Source organism: Salvelinus fontinalis, chromosome 36 (assembly GCF_029448725.1).
Source record: "Salvelinus fontinalis isolate EN_2023a chromosome 36, ASM2944872v1, whole genome shotgun sequence".
Taxonomy (NCBI): Eukaryota; Metazoa; Chordata; class Actinopteri; order Salmoniformes; family Salmonidae; genus Salvelinus; species Salvelinus fontinalis.
Window position 1 is genome coordinate 8,818,889 of NC_074700.1, and position 20,970 is coordinate 8,839,858.

The 20,970-nt window shown below is 42.2% G+C and overlaps 1 protein-coding gene and 1 long non-coding RNA gene across 2 annotated transcripts; one reads left to right on the forward strand and one right to left on the reverse strand.

Annotated features, from left to right (window-relative positions):
• The first annotated feature begins 1,859 nt into the window (after positions 1-1,859).
• Positions 1,860-4,219, forward strand: LOC129835792 (uncharacterized). Its single transcript, XR_008756538.1, has 2 exons — positions 1,860-2,306; positions 3,058-4,219. It is a non-coding gene; the product is annotated as an uncharacterized LOC129835792 (long non-coding RNA).
• Positions 4,220-7,821: 3,602 nt separating this feature from the next.
• Positions 7,822-16,563, reverse strand: LOC129835793 (nuclear factor 7, brain-like). The gene is made up of 9 exons (XM_055901572.1): positions 16,476-16,563; positions 16,064-16,111; positions 13,990-14,141; positions 13,700-13,798; positions 12,873-13,001; positions 12,030-12,170; positions 11,630-11,758; positions 9,852-9,957; positions 7,822-9,583 (listed from the first exon to the last, which is right to left on the reverse strand). The coding sequence occupies exons 2-9, from the start codon at positions 16,101-16,103 to the stop codon at positions 9,051-9,053; spliced, it is 1,329 nt and encodes a 442-aa protein (XP_055757547.1). The 5' UTR covers positions 16,104-16,111; positions 16,476-16,563; the 3' UTR covers positions 7,822-9,050.
• Positions 16,564-20,970: the final 4,407 nt, after the last annotated feature.

Consider the following 20,970-nt stretch of genomic DNA (forward strand, 5'->3'; position numbering starts at 1 on the left):
GTTACACCCTCTCTTCTCGTGAAGAGAGGGAAGGCTGCCGTTACAGTAACTAGGAATTGGTGGAGCGATTTCAGCATAGTGCATCATTGAAATGATCTACATTGGTTTAGAGTTTTAATTTTCATTGTATTTTTACCTAACTTGCTTACGACTTTTCCATGTGGTTTCTTCCTTCACGGATGATGACCTCTTCCTAAATATTTAGTAAAATTATACATTTTGTGTATGGTTTCCCAGAAACAAGGGTGGCTCAGCTTACCCCATTTGGGAAACCCTGCTTTAGACAGTAGACACTTTTGGCTAATACATATAAAAAAGACAGCAGTGCTTAAAAAATACTTTTTCATAACCGAATTTGTTCAATAGGGTTTGTCAAATGGTAATAAAAAAACTCTATATCTGCATATATTTGTGTCCGCCCCGCCTCATAGAAGAAGAGGAGGAGAAGGGAGAGCAGGTAAAGAAGAAGAAACCAAAGAAAGTCTGGAGACCAAATAGGCAAGAGAGGGAAGGGAGGATAGCGAAGAAGAAGTGTACAGTGTAATTACAAATTATGACCGATTTGTCCATTTGGACAATATACAGTAGAGTAGTAATGTAGACCAGGGGTTCTTAAACTTTTTCAGCCTGGGATCCAAATTAGAAATTCTGTGTTTTCCTGGGACCCAAATATCGGTACATTTCATTGACCTTATGCCTAAAAAAAAAAAAAAAGCAATATAGACAAAAACAAATAACAATGAAATACCCATAAATTTATTTTTATGTTTATTTTTCCTTATTAAAAACACTCTTACATACCTGTCTAGGTTGGAACTGTTGCTGTTAAAATACAAGAAATCATTTCCTTCTGAACTGGAATAAATTGATTGATCACATCACACAGATGTATAACAGAACACACACACACACACAGGCTTTTTGATTGTGCAACCCTAAGTAACAGTACAGATTAAAAAAATTCAGGCCTACTGTACATCTTACTGTATAGATTATTGTTGAAAGAAAGTCTAGGTTGGAACTGTTGCTGTTAAAATGCATATTTTTTTATTCTGAACTGGAATAAACTGATTGATCACGATCACGTAGACCAGAAAACACACACATACACACAGTCCTAATGAGAGGTGTGTGGCTGGTTGAAGTTTTCAACAACCATGTCTATTCTGGACTCAGTTTTTGACAGTTCAACACTGAGGTCATGCTCAGCATTGAGACTGTTTCTGTACTTGAGTATGGAACACAGTTTGGGTCGTTGTGTGTCAAAAAGATGCACGTCAAAGACCCAAACGGCGTTCCATACCCATGCAAGTCAGGGTTCTCGAGTATGTGGTGCCAAACTGGACCAGAACATCTACTGCTTTCTCAGTCAGGCAGGAGACCGCTTCCTGCTGTAGATGAACAACCCAGAAATGTGTGAGTGTTTGCCTCAAAAAGCATCTTGCTTCAATCAGTTTATTCCAGTTCAGAATCAAAATTATTAATTGTATTTTAACAGCAACAGTTCCAACCTAGACTTGTTTTCAACAATCATTTCTACAGTAAAATGTACACTAGGCCTGATCATTTTTCATCTTCATCTGTACTGTTACTATGGGTTGCACTATCAGTAGTTAGCTTGCTTTGGCTAATGTTTGCTATTAGCTGTGTAACGTTACAAGGCAAGGGGATTGTTTGAAAGAGAAACTCACATCTAACGTTACTACCATGAGAGATAGTACTCCCTTATTTCTGCTTATCATCACCTGTTATAAAATGACAACAATGCCTTGCTAGTTGACTTACTTTTTCACTTTCGAAGCACTGTTTCCTGAAGCATTTAGCCCTGTTCTGAAAGAACTCCCTGGGTTTACCTTCATGTTGTGCCTGAATGTTTGGTCAGGACGTGTCGTTTTATTAATTTGTTCGTTATGAGAGACTCATTACTACGCACTTCGCCACACAAAACACATTGTGGGGACAACTTGTTATTTCTCAAAGTTTGTATGAAAGAGACAAAAAGTCATCACTGTATTTGCGTTTCATGACGATTGAGCTCAGTCAGAACTTGTGGCTAACATGAGTCTATTTCATGACAGCGGTCAGTGATGGCGAGTGGGAATAACAAGTCAGTGACTTGAACGACAGCGCTGCAGCGTGTGGGTCGCGGAGTGATCTTCAAGAAAACTGCAGAAAAAAAGATCCGGTAAACCGTGAAGCACACGGGCATCTACCTCTCGCGCAGCTGCCAAACTGAGCAGAGACCGCTGCTAAGCAGAGAGCGCACTGAACCGACAGCGCAGTTGCACTTGGCCAAATCAATTCCGGTAATTAATGAAATAATTATGCATTTTACGTCGCGACCCACTTTGGATCGCGACCCTTACTTTAAGAAATGCTGAGTAAACAATGGCATGGGCAGTGGCGGTTCTAGACCATTTCAACTGGGGGGGGGGGGAAAGCTGGGGCCAGTTGTACTGTTAGAGGGGCCAGTTACATTATTGTTGTCATCGTTTTCTTCACTGCATTGCAGGCATTAGCAGGCAAAATATCATGTTCATAATCATCATCGTTGCCACTGTCTAATAACGGATGTAAATAAAGAACAATAACAAAAATTAGTTATGTAAAAATTATTTCATATACAACATTTAGGGGAGCCACAAGGGGGTCCAAAATGTTGTCACAGGGGCACTGCCACCCCCCCCCCCCTCCCCCTTCCAGAACCGCCACTGGGCATGGGTAATGTGTCATCTCTCCCTCTTTCTCACTCCCTTCCCCCTGATAGTCAACTGCTGTAGCACAAAACTGCCACTAGGTGTCACCCTATTTATTTACCTAGATTCACTTACAAAGGATGGCAAAAAACATTTGTTGTGGTTGAAGTCAATCCAGTTTTCCATTCAGGAATCATACAGTCCATATAGAGAACAATGGGGAATTTTCAATGCATGAAGTGAATTTCAGTTCACCACCTGAATTGCCTGAATTGAAAACTGAATTGACCCCATCCTGATTGTTACATCAATTGAGCACTTATTTTTGATACCCCGTTTCTCTCTCTTGATTTCCATCCAGAACCCTCCCTTCATCATCCAGGCCTTCCGCTTCAGGGTGTCAGAGTCCACCGTGTCCCACGTCTGAAGCACCTGGATGGAGCTGCTGCAGAGACGGATGAGACAGGGAGAGGGTTGAAAAGGGAGTATGCGGAGGGGAGAGTAGGGAGGGTAACCTCTTGGTGGAAGGAGGGGGACATAGAGAGTTAGAGGTGTGGAGAGAGTGGGAGACAGAGTGAGACCAAAAATAAATACAAAATACAAAGAAAGTTTGAATGAAACCTAGGTAACATCAGATTACATACTGCTACAGATTACATACTGTAGCATGAACTTGACTCTTATCAGTAAATAGTCATTAGAATGTCGGTAGAATTATGAGATAATGCTGGTTTTAGGTTGTATTTTGTAGTCCACCAAAACAAAGCCATTGTTTTGACTACTCAGGATCTCAGACTTAACGAACCACGTGATTGTTAGAAATAACTGTTATCGGTAGGAGTTTTATATTTCCTTTGCTTTTCACCTATACTGTTATTGTGACCTATAAGCCTTGAGCACCCTCGTTCCCTCTCCCTACCAGATCCCCAGCCGGCGTTACATCACTTCTTTCCAGCCCCGCCAAGCCAACGGCCGCCAGCTCTAGTTCCTCGAGTGTGCCGACACCCTCTCCGACGTCCACTCCAGCCGCCGCAAGCGAGGGGACACACCCAACCCCTCCTACCAGGCCCTACCACTACCTCTGCAGCGAACGCGTTTGCTGTCTGATGGACAAGGGGATAGCGTTCCGTTACCTGAGGGCGGTGCACCCTATCCGGATCAGGGGTGCAGCTAGACAGGGCCTGGGAGGTGTGCTGCTGCCTGCCTGCCTTCTTCACCGCCCTCAGGGAATCAAATAGGTCCAGGACCAAGGGCATCTGTTACAACTATCTCTGCGAGCAGGCCCAGACCAACTACCTCCACGAGGAGGCCCAAGCTAACCACCTACATGTGAGGAGGCACAGACTTCAACTAAAAGTTGCGTGGGCCTCCTGAAAGATGTTTGAGTTATTTTTATTGTTTATCTTTTCTGAATTGTGTACAATGAATTGTTTATTACTACTGTTAAGACAAAATAGAATTGACTTATTAACAAGAACCTTGTTCCAAAGTTCATAATAAAACATTTTGGGGGACAAAGACAATGTTGTTTTTTTTCATTCCTTTACAATTTCCTAATGCCGACATAAATTAATACAATATTATTGATGAACAATTTAATTGTCAACAGTCTTCTAACAGGTAGATTTAAACAAACCTGATTTTATACAACTAATTGTATAATTAATTCTTAAAATGAGTCCCTTAGAATCAGAGGAAGGAGAGGAGTGTACACTGAAAGCACTTGAGAGCTCAGAAGTTTTTGAGACTATGTATGAGTAAAAACAATGAAAAGACAGCCAGAGTTCAAATGAGTGGAATGGAAACTTCACTAAGAAGCCCAGAGAATGTCAGCATGACACTCAAAATCAATCTGTAGAACACAAATATACGTTATAGCAAATATACACCACCTTAGTCTACATGTCAAACAACAGATGTATGGAGTGGGTCACAAGGTTAGAATTTGTATGAAAGATATAAATTATTCACAGCAGACAGTATCTGCTGTGAAGACATTTCATTGTGTGGAAACCAGGGTCTGGCCCGCAAAAACAAGGTTCCCCTCATTATCCTTACCCGAGACATCTCTCCCTGGTACCTCATAATACACAAACACCAACTCATGCTATGGAATGCAGTTTTTAGGTTTTTATCACCAAGCCATTCATAAATCAATTGTCAGCGTTGAGCCTCAAAGACTCCTCTCAGGTCACACAGACACAGATAAGCGTGTACTAATAGAACCCTATTCTAATGCATAAAACAACCATTTGATGCAATAACAGTACTATAACATCATCTTGTAATTTCTCCACCATAAATGACAATGCTAATGGTTTGGCTAAGCAGAAGCTGCATCTGGTTAAAATTCTCAACCAAACAAATGTTTTTTTTTGTAGTGTGGATGTTAACGATGAATCCTGTACTGAGATGAATTGGATGATTTCTGTGACTATTTGCTGGTCTTTGCAGGTAGACAGTGCTGCCAAAGAAACCGACTGGGTTTTCAAATAGCCATTATGTTGGTCACGGTTCTTCTTGTCAAAGCACTTCTATTGGCTCTAGCCAATCTCAGTATTCAGACAATTTACACATGTATCTTTTACATAGCCTACTACACTACAGCCTAGGCTACAACCTGTATATACACTTTTAATATGACTTCCCTATCTGTCATTTACTTCACTTGTTTTCATGCATCAATAATTACAACCACAACAAAGACATTTAGTACAGTTGCTACCACAGTGCCTAAATCAAAAAGCATTGTTTAGATTTTAAACTCCTATAATAACACAATTTCAACTTGTAATTTGTTTTGTATTTCTAATATTCCCTCATTAGTTCTAAAAGCTACGTCACTCGGAACAGAGCCAGTGGAGCGACAGCATCAGTGCCAAGCGGACCTCCACAGAGTCACCACCATGCTTCACATTGTCACTCACGGTGCTCATCACTATCACTGACCCGTTTTATGACTCTTCATGAGTAGGTCTCTTCATGTATGAGAACACTCATTCTGTACTTTACAGGCCCACTCCACCCTAAACAAACAGATTCACATGCACTCAATCTATTTCAGATGAGTCAGTTGACAACATTATGATCTATTGACTCTTAAAGTCAAAGTACATTGAAAATATAGGAGTAGCCAGCAGGTTTTTATGACTGCGACCTGTTGGTTCTTCTTCTAGTCATTCCTATAAACCTTTCAATCCTAAACCAACATGCTTCTATGTGGCATCCTATGCTTTAGCTATCTTGTCCCTGCCCTGTCTGCCTCACATACCATCCTCTCCCCCCATCGTGTAGACTCCAGAAGCAGGCTGTGTCCAGAGCGGTGGCTGTGGTGGTGGGGGCGTTGCTACTTCTTCTCTGTGCGCCTGGAGGAAAACAGGAAGTGGAGGGAGAGCTCTGAGTTATGTCAGCAGCGCAACGCCAGCCTGGCTGCCATAGAGGAGCACACTGAGATGGTATAAGGAGGAGAGGGAGGGATACAAAAAGAGAGTGTTTGTGTGTGAGAGCAAACAATGTAACGTAGATTGAGGTATATCTTTTTGTGATAACTCAATCTGAGGAGAAGAAAGTGGGAAAGAATAAGATGAGCCAACAGGGTTGTTGGACTCTGAGCGTGAGACTCTGGGGGGGGGGGGGGGGGGGGGGGGGGGGGGATTCTATTTGCTGTGGACTGTGAGGCCTATGGACCCTGGGTGTGTGTGAGAGAGGCGTTGGCCTGGATGCCAGGTAACAAATAACCCCAGTATCTGTCCACTTGTGTGAAACCCATTCAAGATCATAAACCACTACTAAGGACTTCACAGTGAATGAAAATAAACATACTCTACTTATATCCCTTGTCGATATTGTAGGGTTGTGTTACTGTATGCATGACAGCATTAGGTTTTTGACCTCTCCTGTGTATGTTATCATCTCTTTCAATCATTTGTCACATCTGATGTTTAACCTTCTTCCTGTTCAGCATTTGTTTATTGTTCTTCACGGTGTTGTTTTCAATGTTTGTTATTTCACCGGAGCCTGGAGGGGTGGGTGATCACACCATCATTGCTATGGGTGGGGTTGTACAGTGATACTGTAGGTGTCGGAGCACATCTACAACACCATAGAGCTGTTTGTGTACAGTATTCTAACAACCACACTTGCACTATGCAGAACTCTCACTTAGAGTTCACATATGCAGAGTGATGCGCATAGAAAATGTCATGTGACCTTCATAAGCTCCCTGGACAATTATAAACTGAGTGTTATTTTTGTCAAATGCAGAACTGTCAAGAAATGTGTGCTTCTTTCACAATCAGAGTTTTAGCACGTTAAAGAGGCTGCCTCTTATTCAGGAAGAATAATTCTTAATCATGAGGTTATGATGTCAATGTAATTCAATGAAATAATGTTCCCTCTTACAAGCAGTTAAATGCTGCTAATTTGATTATTTTCAAATAGATTTAAGTCAAAACTGTAACTCGGCCACTCAGGAACATTCACTGTCTTCTTGGTAAGCAACTCCAGTGAAGATTTGACCTTGTGTTTTAGGTTACTCTCCAGCTAAAAGGTGAATTAATCTCCCAGTGTCTGATGGAAAGCAGACTGAACCAGGTTTTCCTCTAGGATTTTGCCTGTGCTTAGCTCCATTCTGTTTCTTTTTCATCCTTTTTGTCCTTAACGATTACTGGCATACCCATGTTATGATGCAGCCGCAACTATGATTGAAAATATGGAGAGTGCGACTCAGTTATGTGTTGTATTGGATTTGCCCCAAACATAACACTTTGTATTCAGTGCAAAAGTTAATTGCTTTGCCACATTCTTTGCAGTATTGCTTTAGTGCCTTGTTGCAAAGAGAATGCATGTTTTGGAATATTTTTTATTCTGTACAGGCTTCCTTCTTTTTATCCTGTCAATTAAGTTACTATTATGAAGAAACTACAATGAAACTACAATTATGAAGAAACAACAAATACAAAGCATCTCATTGTTCTAAAAATGCTCCATTCCAAAAATATTACTTTAAAACTTCCAAATAGCTAAAATGATGAAATAAAAAGTAACAAAAATGTTGTAACAAGTTCCAGTTTGAAATAATAAATTGAAACAGAACAAACAAATCCATCCTCAGTTTTCACCTATCACAGCAATTCAACTCTGTAACTGTTTTAAAGTAACCATTGGTCTCATGGTGAAATCCCTGAGCTGTTTCCTTCCTCTCTGGCAACTGCGATAGGAAGGACACCTGTATTTTTGTAGTGACTGGGTGTATTGATACAACATCCAAAGTTTAATAACTTCACCATGCTCAAAGGGATATTCAATGTCTGCTTGTTTTTTTACCCATCTACCAATAGGTGCCCTTCTTTGCTAGGCATTGCAAAACCTCCCTGGTCTTTGTAGTTGAATCTGTTGGAAATTCACTGCTCGACTGAGGGACCTGACAGATAATTGTATGTGTGGGGTAGAGAGATGAGGTAGTAATTCAAAAAACATAATTATTGCACACAGAGTCCATGCAACGTATTATGTGAGTTGTTAAGCAAATTCTCACTCCTGAACTTATTTAGGCTTTCCATAACAAAGGCGTTGAATACATATTGACTCAAGCTTTTCATATTTTATTAATTTGTAAACATTTCTAAAAACAGAATTCCATTTTGACATTGTATTGTATTGTGTGTGACAAATCGAAATTTAATCCATTTAAAATTCCGGCTATAACACAACAAAATGTGGAAACAGTCAAGGGGTGTGAATACTTTCTGTAGGCACTGTATACATGTTATGAAAGTGCATAAATATATGAAGACATAAGGTATAGATACTGTATATAGGTGAATAGATACACTGCAATATATAGATATATTGTAGTAAGATTTCCTCAGTATACATTTCCCATCTTCCATTTAGCTAGCTGTTTCAGTATTATAATGCAATTTATATACAGTATTTTGATTCTTTTTTTTACGTATTAAAACGGGGGGGCTTTTCAGACATGTACTGTTTAAATCTAGCTTGTCAAATTCATTTGTTTTATTTTAGGGTATGAAGTTTCCTATTTGCTTCTTCCCATACAGCTCCTAGGATCCATACAGAAGTTTCTAAGCCAACTGTTGTCGAAACAGGGCAAACCCAAGCTCAACCCAAGGCTTTGCAGGTCAAAGTGTCAACTGCTCAAACTCTTCTCCAATGGTTTTCTCTTATTCTTGGTACTTCATTGATCAATGAAGCTTATTGATTAACCAGAGTCCACTCCACACACCTGGTTTTCCAAGTCCAAATAAGCCAGTGATTGAAAGGCAAAGGAAAACCAGGTCTGTAGTCAGCTTATGTTGGGGAGAATCTCTTAACCAAAGACCCATGACGTCTTCAAAGTGTAGAGACCTTGTGTGGCGAGATGATGGTGATGAGTGCGCGTCCGTCCAACGGGGCAAACACCGGGTACAGCTTCTCCTTGAACTTGCCTGTGAATGTATAGATGTGGGTCTTGGTCTCTGCGTTGTAGAAGGAGATCTGTCCTTCCTCGTAGTCTAGATAGATCCCCATCCGGCGGGCCACCAGACCCTGGGGCAGGGGCGTCTCAGGCTTGGTACAGGCGTAGAACTGGTGCATGCTGCGCCACAGGGTCCAGTAGCCCGTCTGGGGGCTCATGGGGAAGCGGCCCTGGCGTTTGGCACTTGCCGTGGTCAGGCCAACCCGCCAGTAGCCGTTGTTGGCTATGTCGACTTCCCAGTAGTGCCGTCCGGAGGCGTATCCCTCCCAGCCCAGCACGCCAGGCCAGGCGTCGAAGCGCTGGGGACTGTAGGGCAGATTGGACTCAGATATGCCCTCCTGGACCTTGCGGTGGTCATCTGAGAGCTGGAGCCACAGGTGGTTGGTCATGGGGTCAAAGGTCACATCGGCTACAGGGAGGAGAGAGTTGACAACTTTTTGAAATGTGCTACACATGTTTTACTTTCACCATTTTAAATAACATTCTGTCATCCATTTTCCACTCTTCGTCTTTTCTATCCTAGTAGTACCAATATTTTGTTGTAGTTTAAGGTTTGGGCAAAATGTATGAAAATGCTTTAAATGTATACTTTTAATTCATTCTTCTTTTCTGTGATTCTTTTTTAAATGTATTAATAGTTCATATTAAAGCACGTGTCCAAATAGACGGATAGTTACCTGATGCACTGATCATCCAGTTCCACACTGAGTTAGGGATGTATCTTGGAGTGCCTGCCTTCCAGGTGCGCTGCTTTGCTGACAGCCACAGCGGAGAAATGCCACCCTGAAAATAGGAACACAGACAAAGTGTATGAATGTAGGTAAAGAATTGTCTTTAATAGTTTAATTTCCACCATATTACTGTGAGCTGAAATGGTACACCGCGTATTTGGAAAGTATTCAGACCCCTTCCCTTTTCCCACATTTTGTTACGTTACAGCCTTATTCTTAAATTGATTAAATACATTTTTCCCCACGTTAATCTACACACAATAACCCATAATGACAAAACGAAAACAGTTTTTTTGCTAATTAAAAAAGTATTCAGACCTTTTTGCTATGAGACTTAAAATTGAGCTCCAGTGCATCCTGTTTCCATTGATCATCCTTCAGATGTTTTTACAACTTTACCTGTGGTAGATTTAATTGATTGGACATGATTTGGAAAGGCACACGCGTGTCTATATAAGACCCAGAGTTGACAGTGCAAATGTCAGAGCAAAAACCAAGCCATGAGGTCGAAGGAATTGTCCGTAGAGCTCTGAGACAGGATTGTGTCGAGGCACAGATCTGGGGAAAGGTACCAAAACATTTCTGCAGCATTGAAGGTCCCCAAGAACACAGTGGCCTCCATCATTCTTAAATGGAAGAAATTTGAAACCACAAAGACTCTTCCTAGACCTGGATCTTCCGACCAAACTGAGCAATCAGGGAAGAAGGGCCTTGGTCAGGGATGTGACCAAGAACCCGGTGGTCACTCTGACAGAGCTCCAGAGTTCCTCTGTAGAGATGGGAGAACCTTCCAGAAGGACAACCATCTCTGCAGCACTCCATCAATCAGGCCTTTATGGTACAGTGGCCAGACGGAAGCCACTCTTCAGTAAAATGCACATGACAGCCCGATTGGAGTTTGCCAAAAGGCACCAAAAGGACTCAGACCATGAGAAACAAGATTCTTTGGTCTGATGAAACCAAGATTGCACTCTTTGGCCTGAATGCCAAGTGTCACTTCTGGAGGAAACCGGGCACCATCTCTATGGTGAAGCATAGTGGTGGCAGCATCATGTTGTGGGGATGTTTTTCAGCTTGCAGGGACTTGAAGACTAATCAGGATCGAGGGAAAGATGAACGGAGCAAAGTACAGAGAGATCATTGATGAAAACCTGCTCCAGAGCGCTAAGGGCCTCAGACTGGGGCGAAGGTTCCCCTTCCAACAGGACAACAACCATAAGCACACAGCTAAGACAATGCAGGAGTGGCTTCGTGACAAGTTTCTGAATGTCCTTGAGTGGCCCGGCCAGAGCCCGGACTTGAACCCGATCGAACATCTCTGGAGACACCTGAAAATAGCTGTGTAGCGAGCTGACAAAGCTTGAGAGGATCTGCAGAGAAGAATGGGAGAAACTCCCCGAATCAGGTGTGCCTCGAGTCTGAAGGCACTGTATGCATATTTGATTATGTAGACTATATAACTGTATAGCTGATTCTCAAACTACGTTTAAGAGGAAATATTGCTAATTTACAATGGATTGAGGCAAGTGAACGACTTCAGAAAAGAAGAAGTTGTACATAACATTCTGAGTTGTTTTATGAGACGAGCTCTAATAAACTACTTCTCTAACTTTGTGTTGACCACTTTTACAGCTTTTTTCCTTCATTTTTTGGGAGGTGTGTATGTTTTTGTGTTTGCTTGTGTGTTTTTGTGTGTGTGTGTGTGTGTGTGTGTGTCATCTCACCTTGCAGTCCTCCTTGAGCAGTGACCAAGTAATGAACTCCAGTAAGGGCAGGAGGTTGATCAGTCTCTTCTTCCTCAGACCCAGCAGACGCAGAACATTGCCTAGCTCATTGCTCTGCACCCCACAACTCTGTGTAGACAGACACATAGCCAGACAGACATTAATACCAAGTCATCTCTATCAGTCCTATCACACTTTTTAGCCCTTATGCTAAATGGTATCTATTTGGTAGCAAATCTGCAGATAGCAGTTAACCAATGCTGTTTGAATGCTAGGTTATACAAATTGCAGTTTGGAACACCGTTTCCCCCCCATTTCCATCCTCGGTATTGTCCCTTTGTTTCTCATATACATTTGTATCCTTGACCTTGACCTTGACCCGTCACCCCTGACCTCTCACCTCTGAGGCGCTCTGCAGCTCCTTGGCCCACTCCATGATCCTCTGCTGCACTTCCTCATCGGGGTCCTCCTCGCCATCCTTGTTTTCTTCTTCCTCCTCCTCCTCACATCTCTCCTGCACCCAGGGCCTAGCCTTCGCCAGCTGAGGAGGCACAGAGGAATACAGTTGAAGGTTTTCAGTCAAATTCAAAGTCATTTATTTATGAATAAATTGACTTAAAATAGCTAGTTATGGTGTCTTGCGTCTCTTATTCTCTCTCTCTCCCTCTCTCCATCCCCTTCCGGAGGATTTGAGCCCTAGGACCATGCCTCAGGACCTGGCCTGATGACTCCTGGCTTCCTCTAGTCCACCTGGTTGTGCTGCTACTCCAATTTCAACTGTTCTGCCTGCGACTATGGAACCCTGACCTGTTCACTGGACATGCTACCTTGTCCCGGGCCTGCTGTTTATGACTCTCTCTCTCTGTTGTCTCGATCTTTAAATGACCCTGCTCATCAGCTATGAACGTTTGAACATCTTGAAGAACAATCTGACCTTAATGGCCATGTACTATCTCCACCCGGCACAGCCAGAAGAGGACTGGCCAGCCCTCAGAGCCTGGTTCCTCTAGGTTTCTTCTTAGGTTCCTGCCTTTCTATGGAGTGTTTCCTAGCCACCGTGCTTCTACATCTGCATTGCTTGCTGTTTGGGGTTTTAGGCTGGGTTTCCGTATAGCACTTTGTGACATCCGCTGATGTAAAAAGGGCTTTATAAATAAATTTGATTAATTGATAGTTATGATACTTCAAGCGAACATTTGATAGAGTACACACAAAAAAAAGTCAGTATTCGTTTTTTTCTCGCCTTGTCGACGCTGTTGAGCTCATTGGCCCACAGCACAATGAGTTTCCTGCTCTCTTCCAGACTGTGTTCTGTTTTCAGTTCCACAGGGGTCTCTCCTTTACTGGTGCCCTTCCCCGCATCACTGCCACTCTGCAACAAGACAACACAGCAACCAGGTCAATACCATACTGTACATTCTCAATAGTGTGTATAGCTATCTCATCTCAATCATCTTAAAGGCAAAGCAATGGTGTAGAAATTCTGTGGTCTCCATTGACAAAGTACAGCTTGGGATTGTGTGTGTAATATAGGTTTGATTCACACACAAAAAATCCTGCAAAAAGGCGAAAACAACTAGGCATCAAATAAATGACTAGATCAAATAAATTCAAAATGGGATCAAATGAATTCAAAATGGGATGGTTGAGAGTGTTTTTTGTGTACGTAACCCTGTTACTGCCTGGGAGGCCAGAAGCCAGGTCAGCATTCCCTACCATATCTCCAACCCCATCTGGCCCCCTTGCATTTCAACACATTTTCATATCATATGCTATCTGGGAGGCCTGCGCTGACCCCCCCCCCCCCCCCCCTCCTCAAAGTTTCCTAGTGACTGACACCAGCCCCTCTAAGCCGGGCCTACTATTTTTCCTTCGCCGCACATTTTGCATGAATACAAATAAGGGACAAAATAACAGTCACTAATACTATCATACTAACATTGGACATACATTTGTACCTCTAAACTTTCTCAGTTACAGCTTTTGTTCCCTCCTCCCTTGTTCTTTCTATAGATATATATCCCCCCCCCCCTTCCCTCTCTCTCTCTCCCTTTCAGGGTCCTACTGTACCTTGCAGACTTGGGCCACCTGCTCCTTCCAGTGGTTGATGAAGCGGACACATTCCTGTAGACTGCGCAGGTTCTTCATGCCATTCTGATGAGGGTGTTGCTACAAGAGACACACACACACACACACATACAGTATGAACAGGTAGGCAGGTACAGGTAGAAAAACAGTACAAAGGAACATATACAGGTAGAAGAGTAGACAATTTAACAGGAAGTGTTTGGGATGGACTGGATGCTGATGTGATGCTGTGAGTGGATGGAGGTGTGTGTGCGTGCATGTGTGTAGCCTACCGATGAGCGATGTGTGGAGGGGGCACTGCTCTTGCGGGGGCTGGTAGGGGCTGAGCTGTGGGCCTGGAGGTCCTCTTCAGGAAGATTCCAGCGCACCGCCCCAATGGATTGACTCTGGGTAGAGCTCTCCAACTTCAGCTGGGAGTTAAACTCTGGAGATGAAATAGTGATACAATTAGATTAGAGTGGAAGAGGTGTGGGGGGCACACATACATTTTAGAGTCAGATTTAACTAAGCGTATACATTTGACTTTACGTCAGATTTAATTAAATCAAATGAGTTATTGCTTAAAGGCCCAGTGCAGTCAAAAATGTGATTTCCTGTGTTTTATATATATTTCCACACGATGAAGTTGGAATAATACTGTGAAATTGGGAAGATTGTGATAATATCCTTTTAGTGTAAGAGCTGTTTGAAAAGACCGGCTGAAATTTCAGCCTGTTGTGGTGGGATAAGCTGCGGGCTGATTTTTTCTTGAATGAAAGATCAGGGGGCTGGAACATAATTGCAAATAATTTGTAGATTGCAAACTGACCACAAGAAGCCCAAACAGATAGAATATTTGACTAAAACATAATAATTTCAAACCTTGCTTTCATTTGTATATGATCACATATTTACAGTGCCTTCGGAAAAGTATTCAGATCCCTTGACTTTTTCCATATTTTGTTACGTTACAACCTTAATCTAAAATTGAATACATTTAAAAAGTCAACAACAAAAATGTTTTTACCCTTTGCTATAAGACCCGAAATTGAGCTTAGGTGCATCCTGTTTCCGTTGATCATCCTTGAGATGTTTCTACAACTTGATTGGAGTCCACTTATGGTAAATTCAATTGATTGGACATGATTTGGAAAGGCACACACCTGCCTATAAAAGGTCCCACCGTTGACAGTGCATGTCAGATCAAATACTAAGCCATGAGGTCGAAGGACTCAGGATTGTGTCGAGGAACAGATCTGGGGAAGGGTACCAAAATATTTCTGCAGCATTGACAGTCCCCAAGAACACAGGGGCCTCCATCATTCTTACATGAAATAAGTTTGAGACTCAAGACTCTTCCTAAAGCTGGCTGCCCGGCCAAACTGAGCAATCGGGGGAGAAGGTCAGGGAGTTGACCAAGTACCCGCTGGTCCTCTGTGGAGATAGGAGAACCTTCCAGAAGGACAGCCATCTCTGAAGCACTCCACCAATCAGGCCTTTATGGTAGAGTTGCCAGACGGAAGCCACTCCTCAGTAAAAGGCACATGACAGCGCGCTTGGAGTTTGCCAAAAGGCACCTAAAGACTCTCAGACCATGACAAACAAGATTCTCTGATCTGATGAAACCAAGATTAAACTATTTGGCCTGAATGCTAAGCGTCACATCTTTACGAAACCTGGCACCATCCCTACACTGAAGCATGGTGGTGGGAGCATCATGCTGTGGGGATGTTTTTCAGCGGCAAGGACTGGGCGACTAGTCAGGATCGAGGCAAAGATGAACAAAGCAAAGTACAGAGAGATCCTTGATGTAAACTTCCAGAGCACTCACAACCTCAGACTGGGGCAAACGTTCACCTTCCAACAAGACAACGACCCTAAGCACACAGGCAAGACAATGCAGGAGTGGCCCAGCCAGAGCCTGGACTTAAACCTGATCGAACATGTTTGGAGAGACCTAAAAATAGCTGTGCAGCAAATCTCCAACCTGACACTCCCCAAATACAGGTGTGCCAAGCTTGTAGCGTCATACCCAAGAAGACTCAAGGCTGTAATCTCTGCAAAAGGTGCTTCAAAAAGTACTGAGTAAAGGGTCTGAATACTTGTGTAAACGTGATATATAATTAGCAAAAAGTCTAAAAACCTGTTTTTGCTTTGTCATTATGGGGTATTGTGTGCAGATTGTTGAGGGGGAAAAAAATATTGAATCCATTTTAGAATAAGGCTGTAATCTAACAAAATGTGGAAAAAGTCAAGGGGTCTGAATTCTTTCCGAAAGCTTTGTATATATGTATAAGACAATAATGTATAACATATCTAATATTATAATATATACATATAATACTGTTAATAGGGAATAATACTTACTAGACACCTTCAGAATGCTCTTCATCTTGAAAGTTTCCATGCTTAGTCCTGTATGGACAAGGTAGACTCCTTACAAAATATTCCATTTGACAATAGAGGCAATGAGGCCACTGAGGATATTACTATGTATTCACATGTTGAATTTTACAAAATGGCACCACCTAATTAAAAACTGAAAGTCCACTAGCAAGCTTTGAATATACAATACAATGGTATGAAATATCTACACAGAATCGAAACGCACATCTAAGACCAATGTCAGATGCTGTTGTTGAAGCTATGAAAATGACTTCAATAGAGAAATATAATCTACATCATAATGAAAACTACAGCAATGGCTATGTCATTACATTAGACGAAATGATAAAGAATTAAACATTTGAGATAAAAATCCCCAAATTCAAAATTCTACCCTATGCGTGTAGGTTGGGCTGGTGCGCGGTCTTGGTGGTCGTGGTGGTGGTAAGACTGGACAGCAAACCCTGCTCATCTACTGTTTTTGTTACATGCTGAGGTGGTTTGATCTTTGGACCTTTTATGGTGCTTGGCAAAGCGAGAAGGAGGGGGGATCTTTCTGCAAGTATAATCAGTCTACCTTCCCAGAAATCCATATTGGCTTTACCATGAGGAGAGCGCGTGAGACTAGCCTAGCGATAAGGGTTCACACGTTGATTACATAAAGTGACAGAATTACCATCTTTGGCTCCGTTTACACAAGCATACCAATTCTGATCTTTTTTCCACTAATTGGTCTTTTGACCAATCAGATCAGCTCTGAAAACAGGACTGAAAGTAGATTTCTTACCTTACGGGACACCCAAGCTCGAGCACACATTTTTTTTTTTATAGCCAAGATGTCTAGTGGAGGCTGCTGAAGGGAGGACGCCTCATAATAATGGCTGGAACGGAGCAAAAGGAATGGCATCAAACACATGTAAACCATGTGTTTGATGTATTTGATACCATTCCACTCATTCCGCTCCATCCTTTACCACGAGCCCACCCTCCCCAATTAAGGTGCCACCAACCTCCTGTGGTTTAATCATAGAATTACATAGGCCTACACAATCCCTATTCAGTTCATATATGATCTCTGTGTGCCTAGTAGCCTAGGCCTAGTAAAGATTTGTCATATCACTTTAATCATGCATTACCTTTTAATGTGGCATAAACACAGCCTGTCATGATGTTAACATCCGATTGTCAAACATTCACTTCAAAAAGCTGCTCCTGTAGGCTACCCGCGCACATTCATCCTCTCACTAAATAATTCCAGCATCCAAACCACAACAGTGCACTGTGCACTTGCAGTTTGATGAATGGAAAGAGACATCTGTTACAAAACACATACGTGTATTGTAATGACATTCTGTAATTGCCATTAGGCCTACACTTGTAGACTAAATTCACTGTTGTCTCGGTCTCGGCAACTAATCTCCGCCTTGGCAAAATGTAAGTGTTCTCGTCGAAGAACTACGCAATTTGGAGCATATACCACCACCCGGATTCAAGTCAATTTGCTCATTTTTCATGTGGCTGACATGCGGTAATGTTAGATAATGCTGTAATAGCCTATAGTTCTTTTGGCATGTTGTGTTAATTGTGATAGGCTCGCGTTTTAAGGTACTGGGCGTACCCCCGCCGGGACTTGTTTGTATCAGACCATACCTGCTTTCTTTCACCTGTCTGAAAAATATCTGATGTACAAAGATCTGATGTGATTGGTCAAAAGACCAATTAGTGGAAAAACATTAGAGCAGGGCCGCATGCAGGGCCGGTCCTGGCCGTTCTGCCGCCGGTGTACGTGGAAATCAAGTCCAGACAGATTTACAGAATCATTTGATCGTTTGTTTTAGTACTGTCCATGTGTAGCTTGTTTTTGGTCGCAGGTTCAGGAATTGCTGAAGATGTGCAACATTTACCTGGAGCTAACTCTGCAAATAGCACTGCTGGGTGATTTGAAAAGTCATAGACAATCGATCAATAATATAATAATACTTTTAGAAAAACATTTGTATCTTTAATTGACAATCTGTAGAAACGATAAGAATAGAAAGGTTCAAACTTTTGTGAAACAGCACAATTGAAAAATACATGGCAAGTAGAACTGGATGGTGTTCAGAGAAAGATGGGAGGGGTTGAGTGGAGCTGAAGGGTGGCACGTAAAACAACAAGATAACTCATGTAAAATATACTGTGTCCGTAAAATGTACATAGGTTCAGAACTTTTGTGAAGCAGCACAGTTAAAAATATATGGCAAATAGAAATCAAAACTGGATGGCGTTCAGTGATAGATGGGTGGAGTTGAGGGGAGCTGAAGGATGGGACTAAAAACAAACAAATAATAACTATTGTAAAATACACTGTGTACATGAAATGTATATAGTATGTGTAAGCTGGAAGTAGAAGCTTAAGTGTTGTTGTCCATTAGTTTACACCAATTACGGGAGGGGTGGTAGGGTTAGGGGAAAATAATAAAGGAAAATATACAAAAATATATTCAGAAAATATATACGGGGGGGATTGGAAATTATGCAGACAATTACATTGATGGACGCCACAATCTATCTGCAATATTAAAGCTGATCTACCCCCTAAAATACATACAAAAGGTGTAGGCGTAGGCGTCGGTCCGTGCTGACTGAGGTATAGCCTACACTGTCGCCTGAAATGTAATTTTAGGAATGCCCATCTAAAACACCAAAACGTTTACATACACCTTAGCCAAATACATTTCAACTCCGTTTTTCACAATTCCTGACATTTAATCATAGTAAAATTTCCCTGGCTTAGGTCAGTTAGGATCACCACTTTACTTTAAGAATGTGAAATGTCAGAATAATAGTAGAGAGAATGATTTATTTCAGCTTTTCTTTCTTTCATCACATTCCCAGTGGGTCAGAAGTTTACATACACTCAAGTAGTACTTGGTAGCATTGCCTTTAAATTGTTTACCTTGGGCCAAACGTTTCGGGTAGCCTTCCAAAAGCTTCCCACAATAAGTTGGGTGAATTTTGGCCCATTCCTCCTGACAGAGCTGGTGGAACTGAGTTGTTGTTGTCCTTAAGCCATTTTGCCAAAACCTTAGGAAGTATGCTTGGGGTCATTGTCCATTTGGAAGACCCATTTGCGACCAAGCTTTAACTTCCTGACTGATGTCTTGAGATGTTGCTTCAATATACCCACAAAATTTTCCTCCCTCATGATGCCATCTATTTTGTGAAATGCACCAGTCCCTCCTGCAGCAAAGCACCCCCACAACATGATGCTGCCACCCACGTGCTTCACGGTTGGGATGGTGTTCTTCGGCTTGTAAGCCTCCCCCTTTTTCCTCCAAACATAACGATGGTCATTATGGCCAAACAGTTCCATTTTTGTTTCATCAGACCAGAGGAAATTTCTCCAAAAAGTATGATCCTTGTCCCCATGTGCAGTTGCAAACCGTAGTCTGGCTTTGTTATGGCTGTTTTGGAGCAGTGGCTTCTTCCCTGCTGAGCCGCCTTTCAGGTTATGTCGATTTAGGACTCGTTTTACTGTGGATATAGATACTTTTGTACCTGTTTCCTCCAGCATCTTCACAAGGTCTTTTGCTGTTGTTCTGGGATTGATTTGCACTTTTCGCCAACAAAGTACATTCATCTCAACGAGACAGAACATGTCTCCTTCCTGATTGGCATGACGGCTGCGTGGTCCCATGGTGTTTATACTTGCGTACTATTGTTTGTACAGATGAACGTGGTACCTTCAGGCGTTTGGAAATTTCTCCCAAGGATGAACCAAACTTGTGGATGTCTACAATTTTTTGTTCTGAGGTCTTGGTCTTCCAAGATGTTTAAAGGCACAGTCAAATTAGTGTATGTGAACTTCTAACCCAATGGAATTGTGATACAGCGAATTATAAGTAAAATAATCTGTCTGTAAACAACTGTTGGAAAAATTACTTGTGTCATGCAAGTAGATGTCCTAACCGACTTGCCAAAACTGTAGTTTGTCACAAGATATTTGTGGAGTGGTTGAAAAACGAGTTTTAATTACTCCAACCTAAGTGTATGTAAACTTCCCGACTTCAACTGTATACTGTAGTTAAAAAAGTAATAATAAGGGTATGTTGTGTAGTAAGCTGTTAGTTGCCCATGTGCCTCACCCTAATAATTTGGTCCCTTTCCCCTCATAAATGTGTCTACTGTTCAGACTTGGTGGTGCACATGTAGCCTATAGCTTGTTTTAGAGAAATGTAATAATCAAATATTGTAAGAGCTTTCATTGTCTGCATATAAGCATCCTTTGTTTATCCTACGGTTCTGACTTGCTGTACAGGGAGAATACTGTAAGAACCGCTCATCTTTTTATTTATTTATTTTTTTAATTTTCTCCCATTTTCTCCCCAATTTTCGTGGTATCCAATCGCTAGTAATTACTACCTTGTCTCATCGCTACAACTCCCGTACGGGCACAGGAGAGACGAAGGTCGAAAGCCATGCGTCCTCCGAAGCACAACCCAACCAGCCGTACTGCTTCTTAACACAGCGCGCCTCCAACCCGGAAGCCAACCGCACCAATGTGTCGGAGGAAACACCGTGTACCTGGCCCCCTTGGCTGGCACGCACTGCGCCCGGCCCGCCACAGGAGTCGCTGGAGCGCGATGAGACAAGGATATCCCTACCGGCCAAACCCTCCCTACCCCGGACGACGCTATGCCAATCGAACCGCTCATCTTTTGAATTATGTCTCTGTTCATTTCAAAAGTGCTGAACAAAATATTGTCTATATCTGTCCTAGCTCGCTCATTAACGTCTTAATCGAAATTACGGATTGCCCCTTATCCGCTTGTCATCCCTTTATGCCATAGTTTGTACATCTCAATTGTCAGTAGAAACCACATTTGTTTAAGCAAGTCAGCCATATC

Bases quoted from the DNA above. Each gene is read 5' to 3' on its own strand.
- LOC129835793 (XM_055901572.1), bottom strand. From the start codon at position 16,103: ATGGAAACTTTCAAGATGAAGAGCATTCTGAAGGTGTCTA. The intron at 12,171-12,872 runs GCGAGAAAAAAA...GTGCCTCCTCAG, and splicing joins AGCTCAACAGCGTCGACAAG to CTGGCGAAGGCTAGGCCCTG. The intron at 9,958-11,629 runs GTGAGATGACAC...TCCTATTTTCAG, and splicing joins TGCTCAAGGAGGACTGCAAG to GGTGGCATTTCTCCGCTGTG.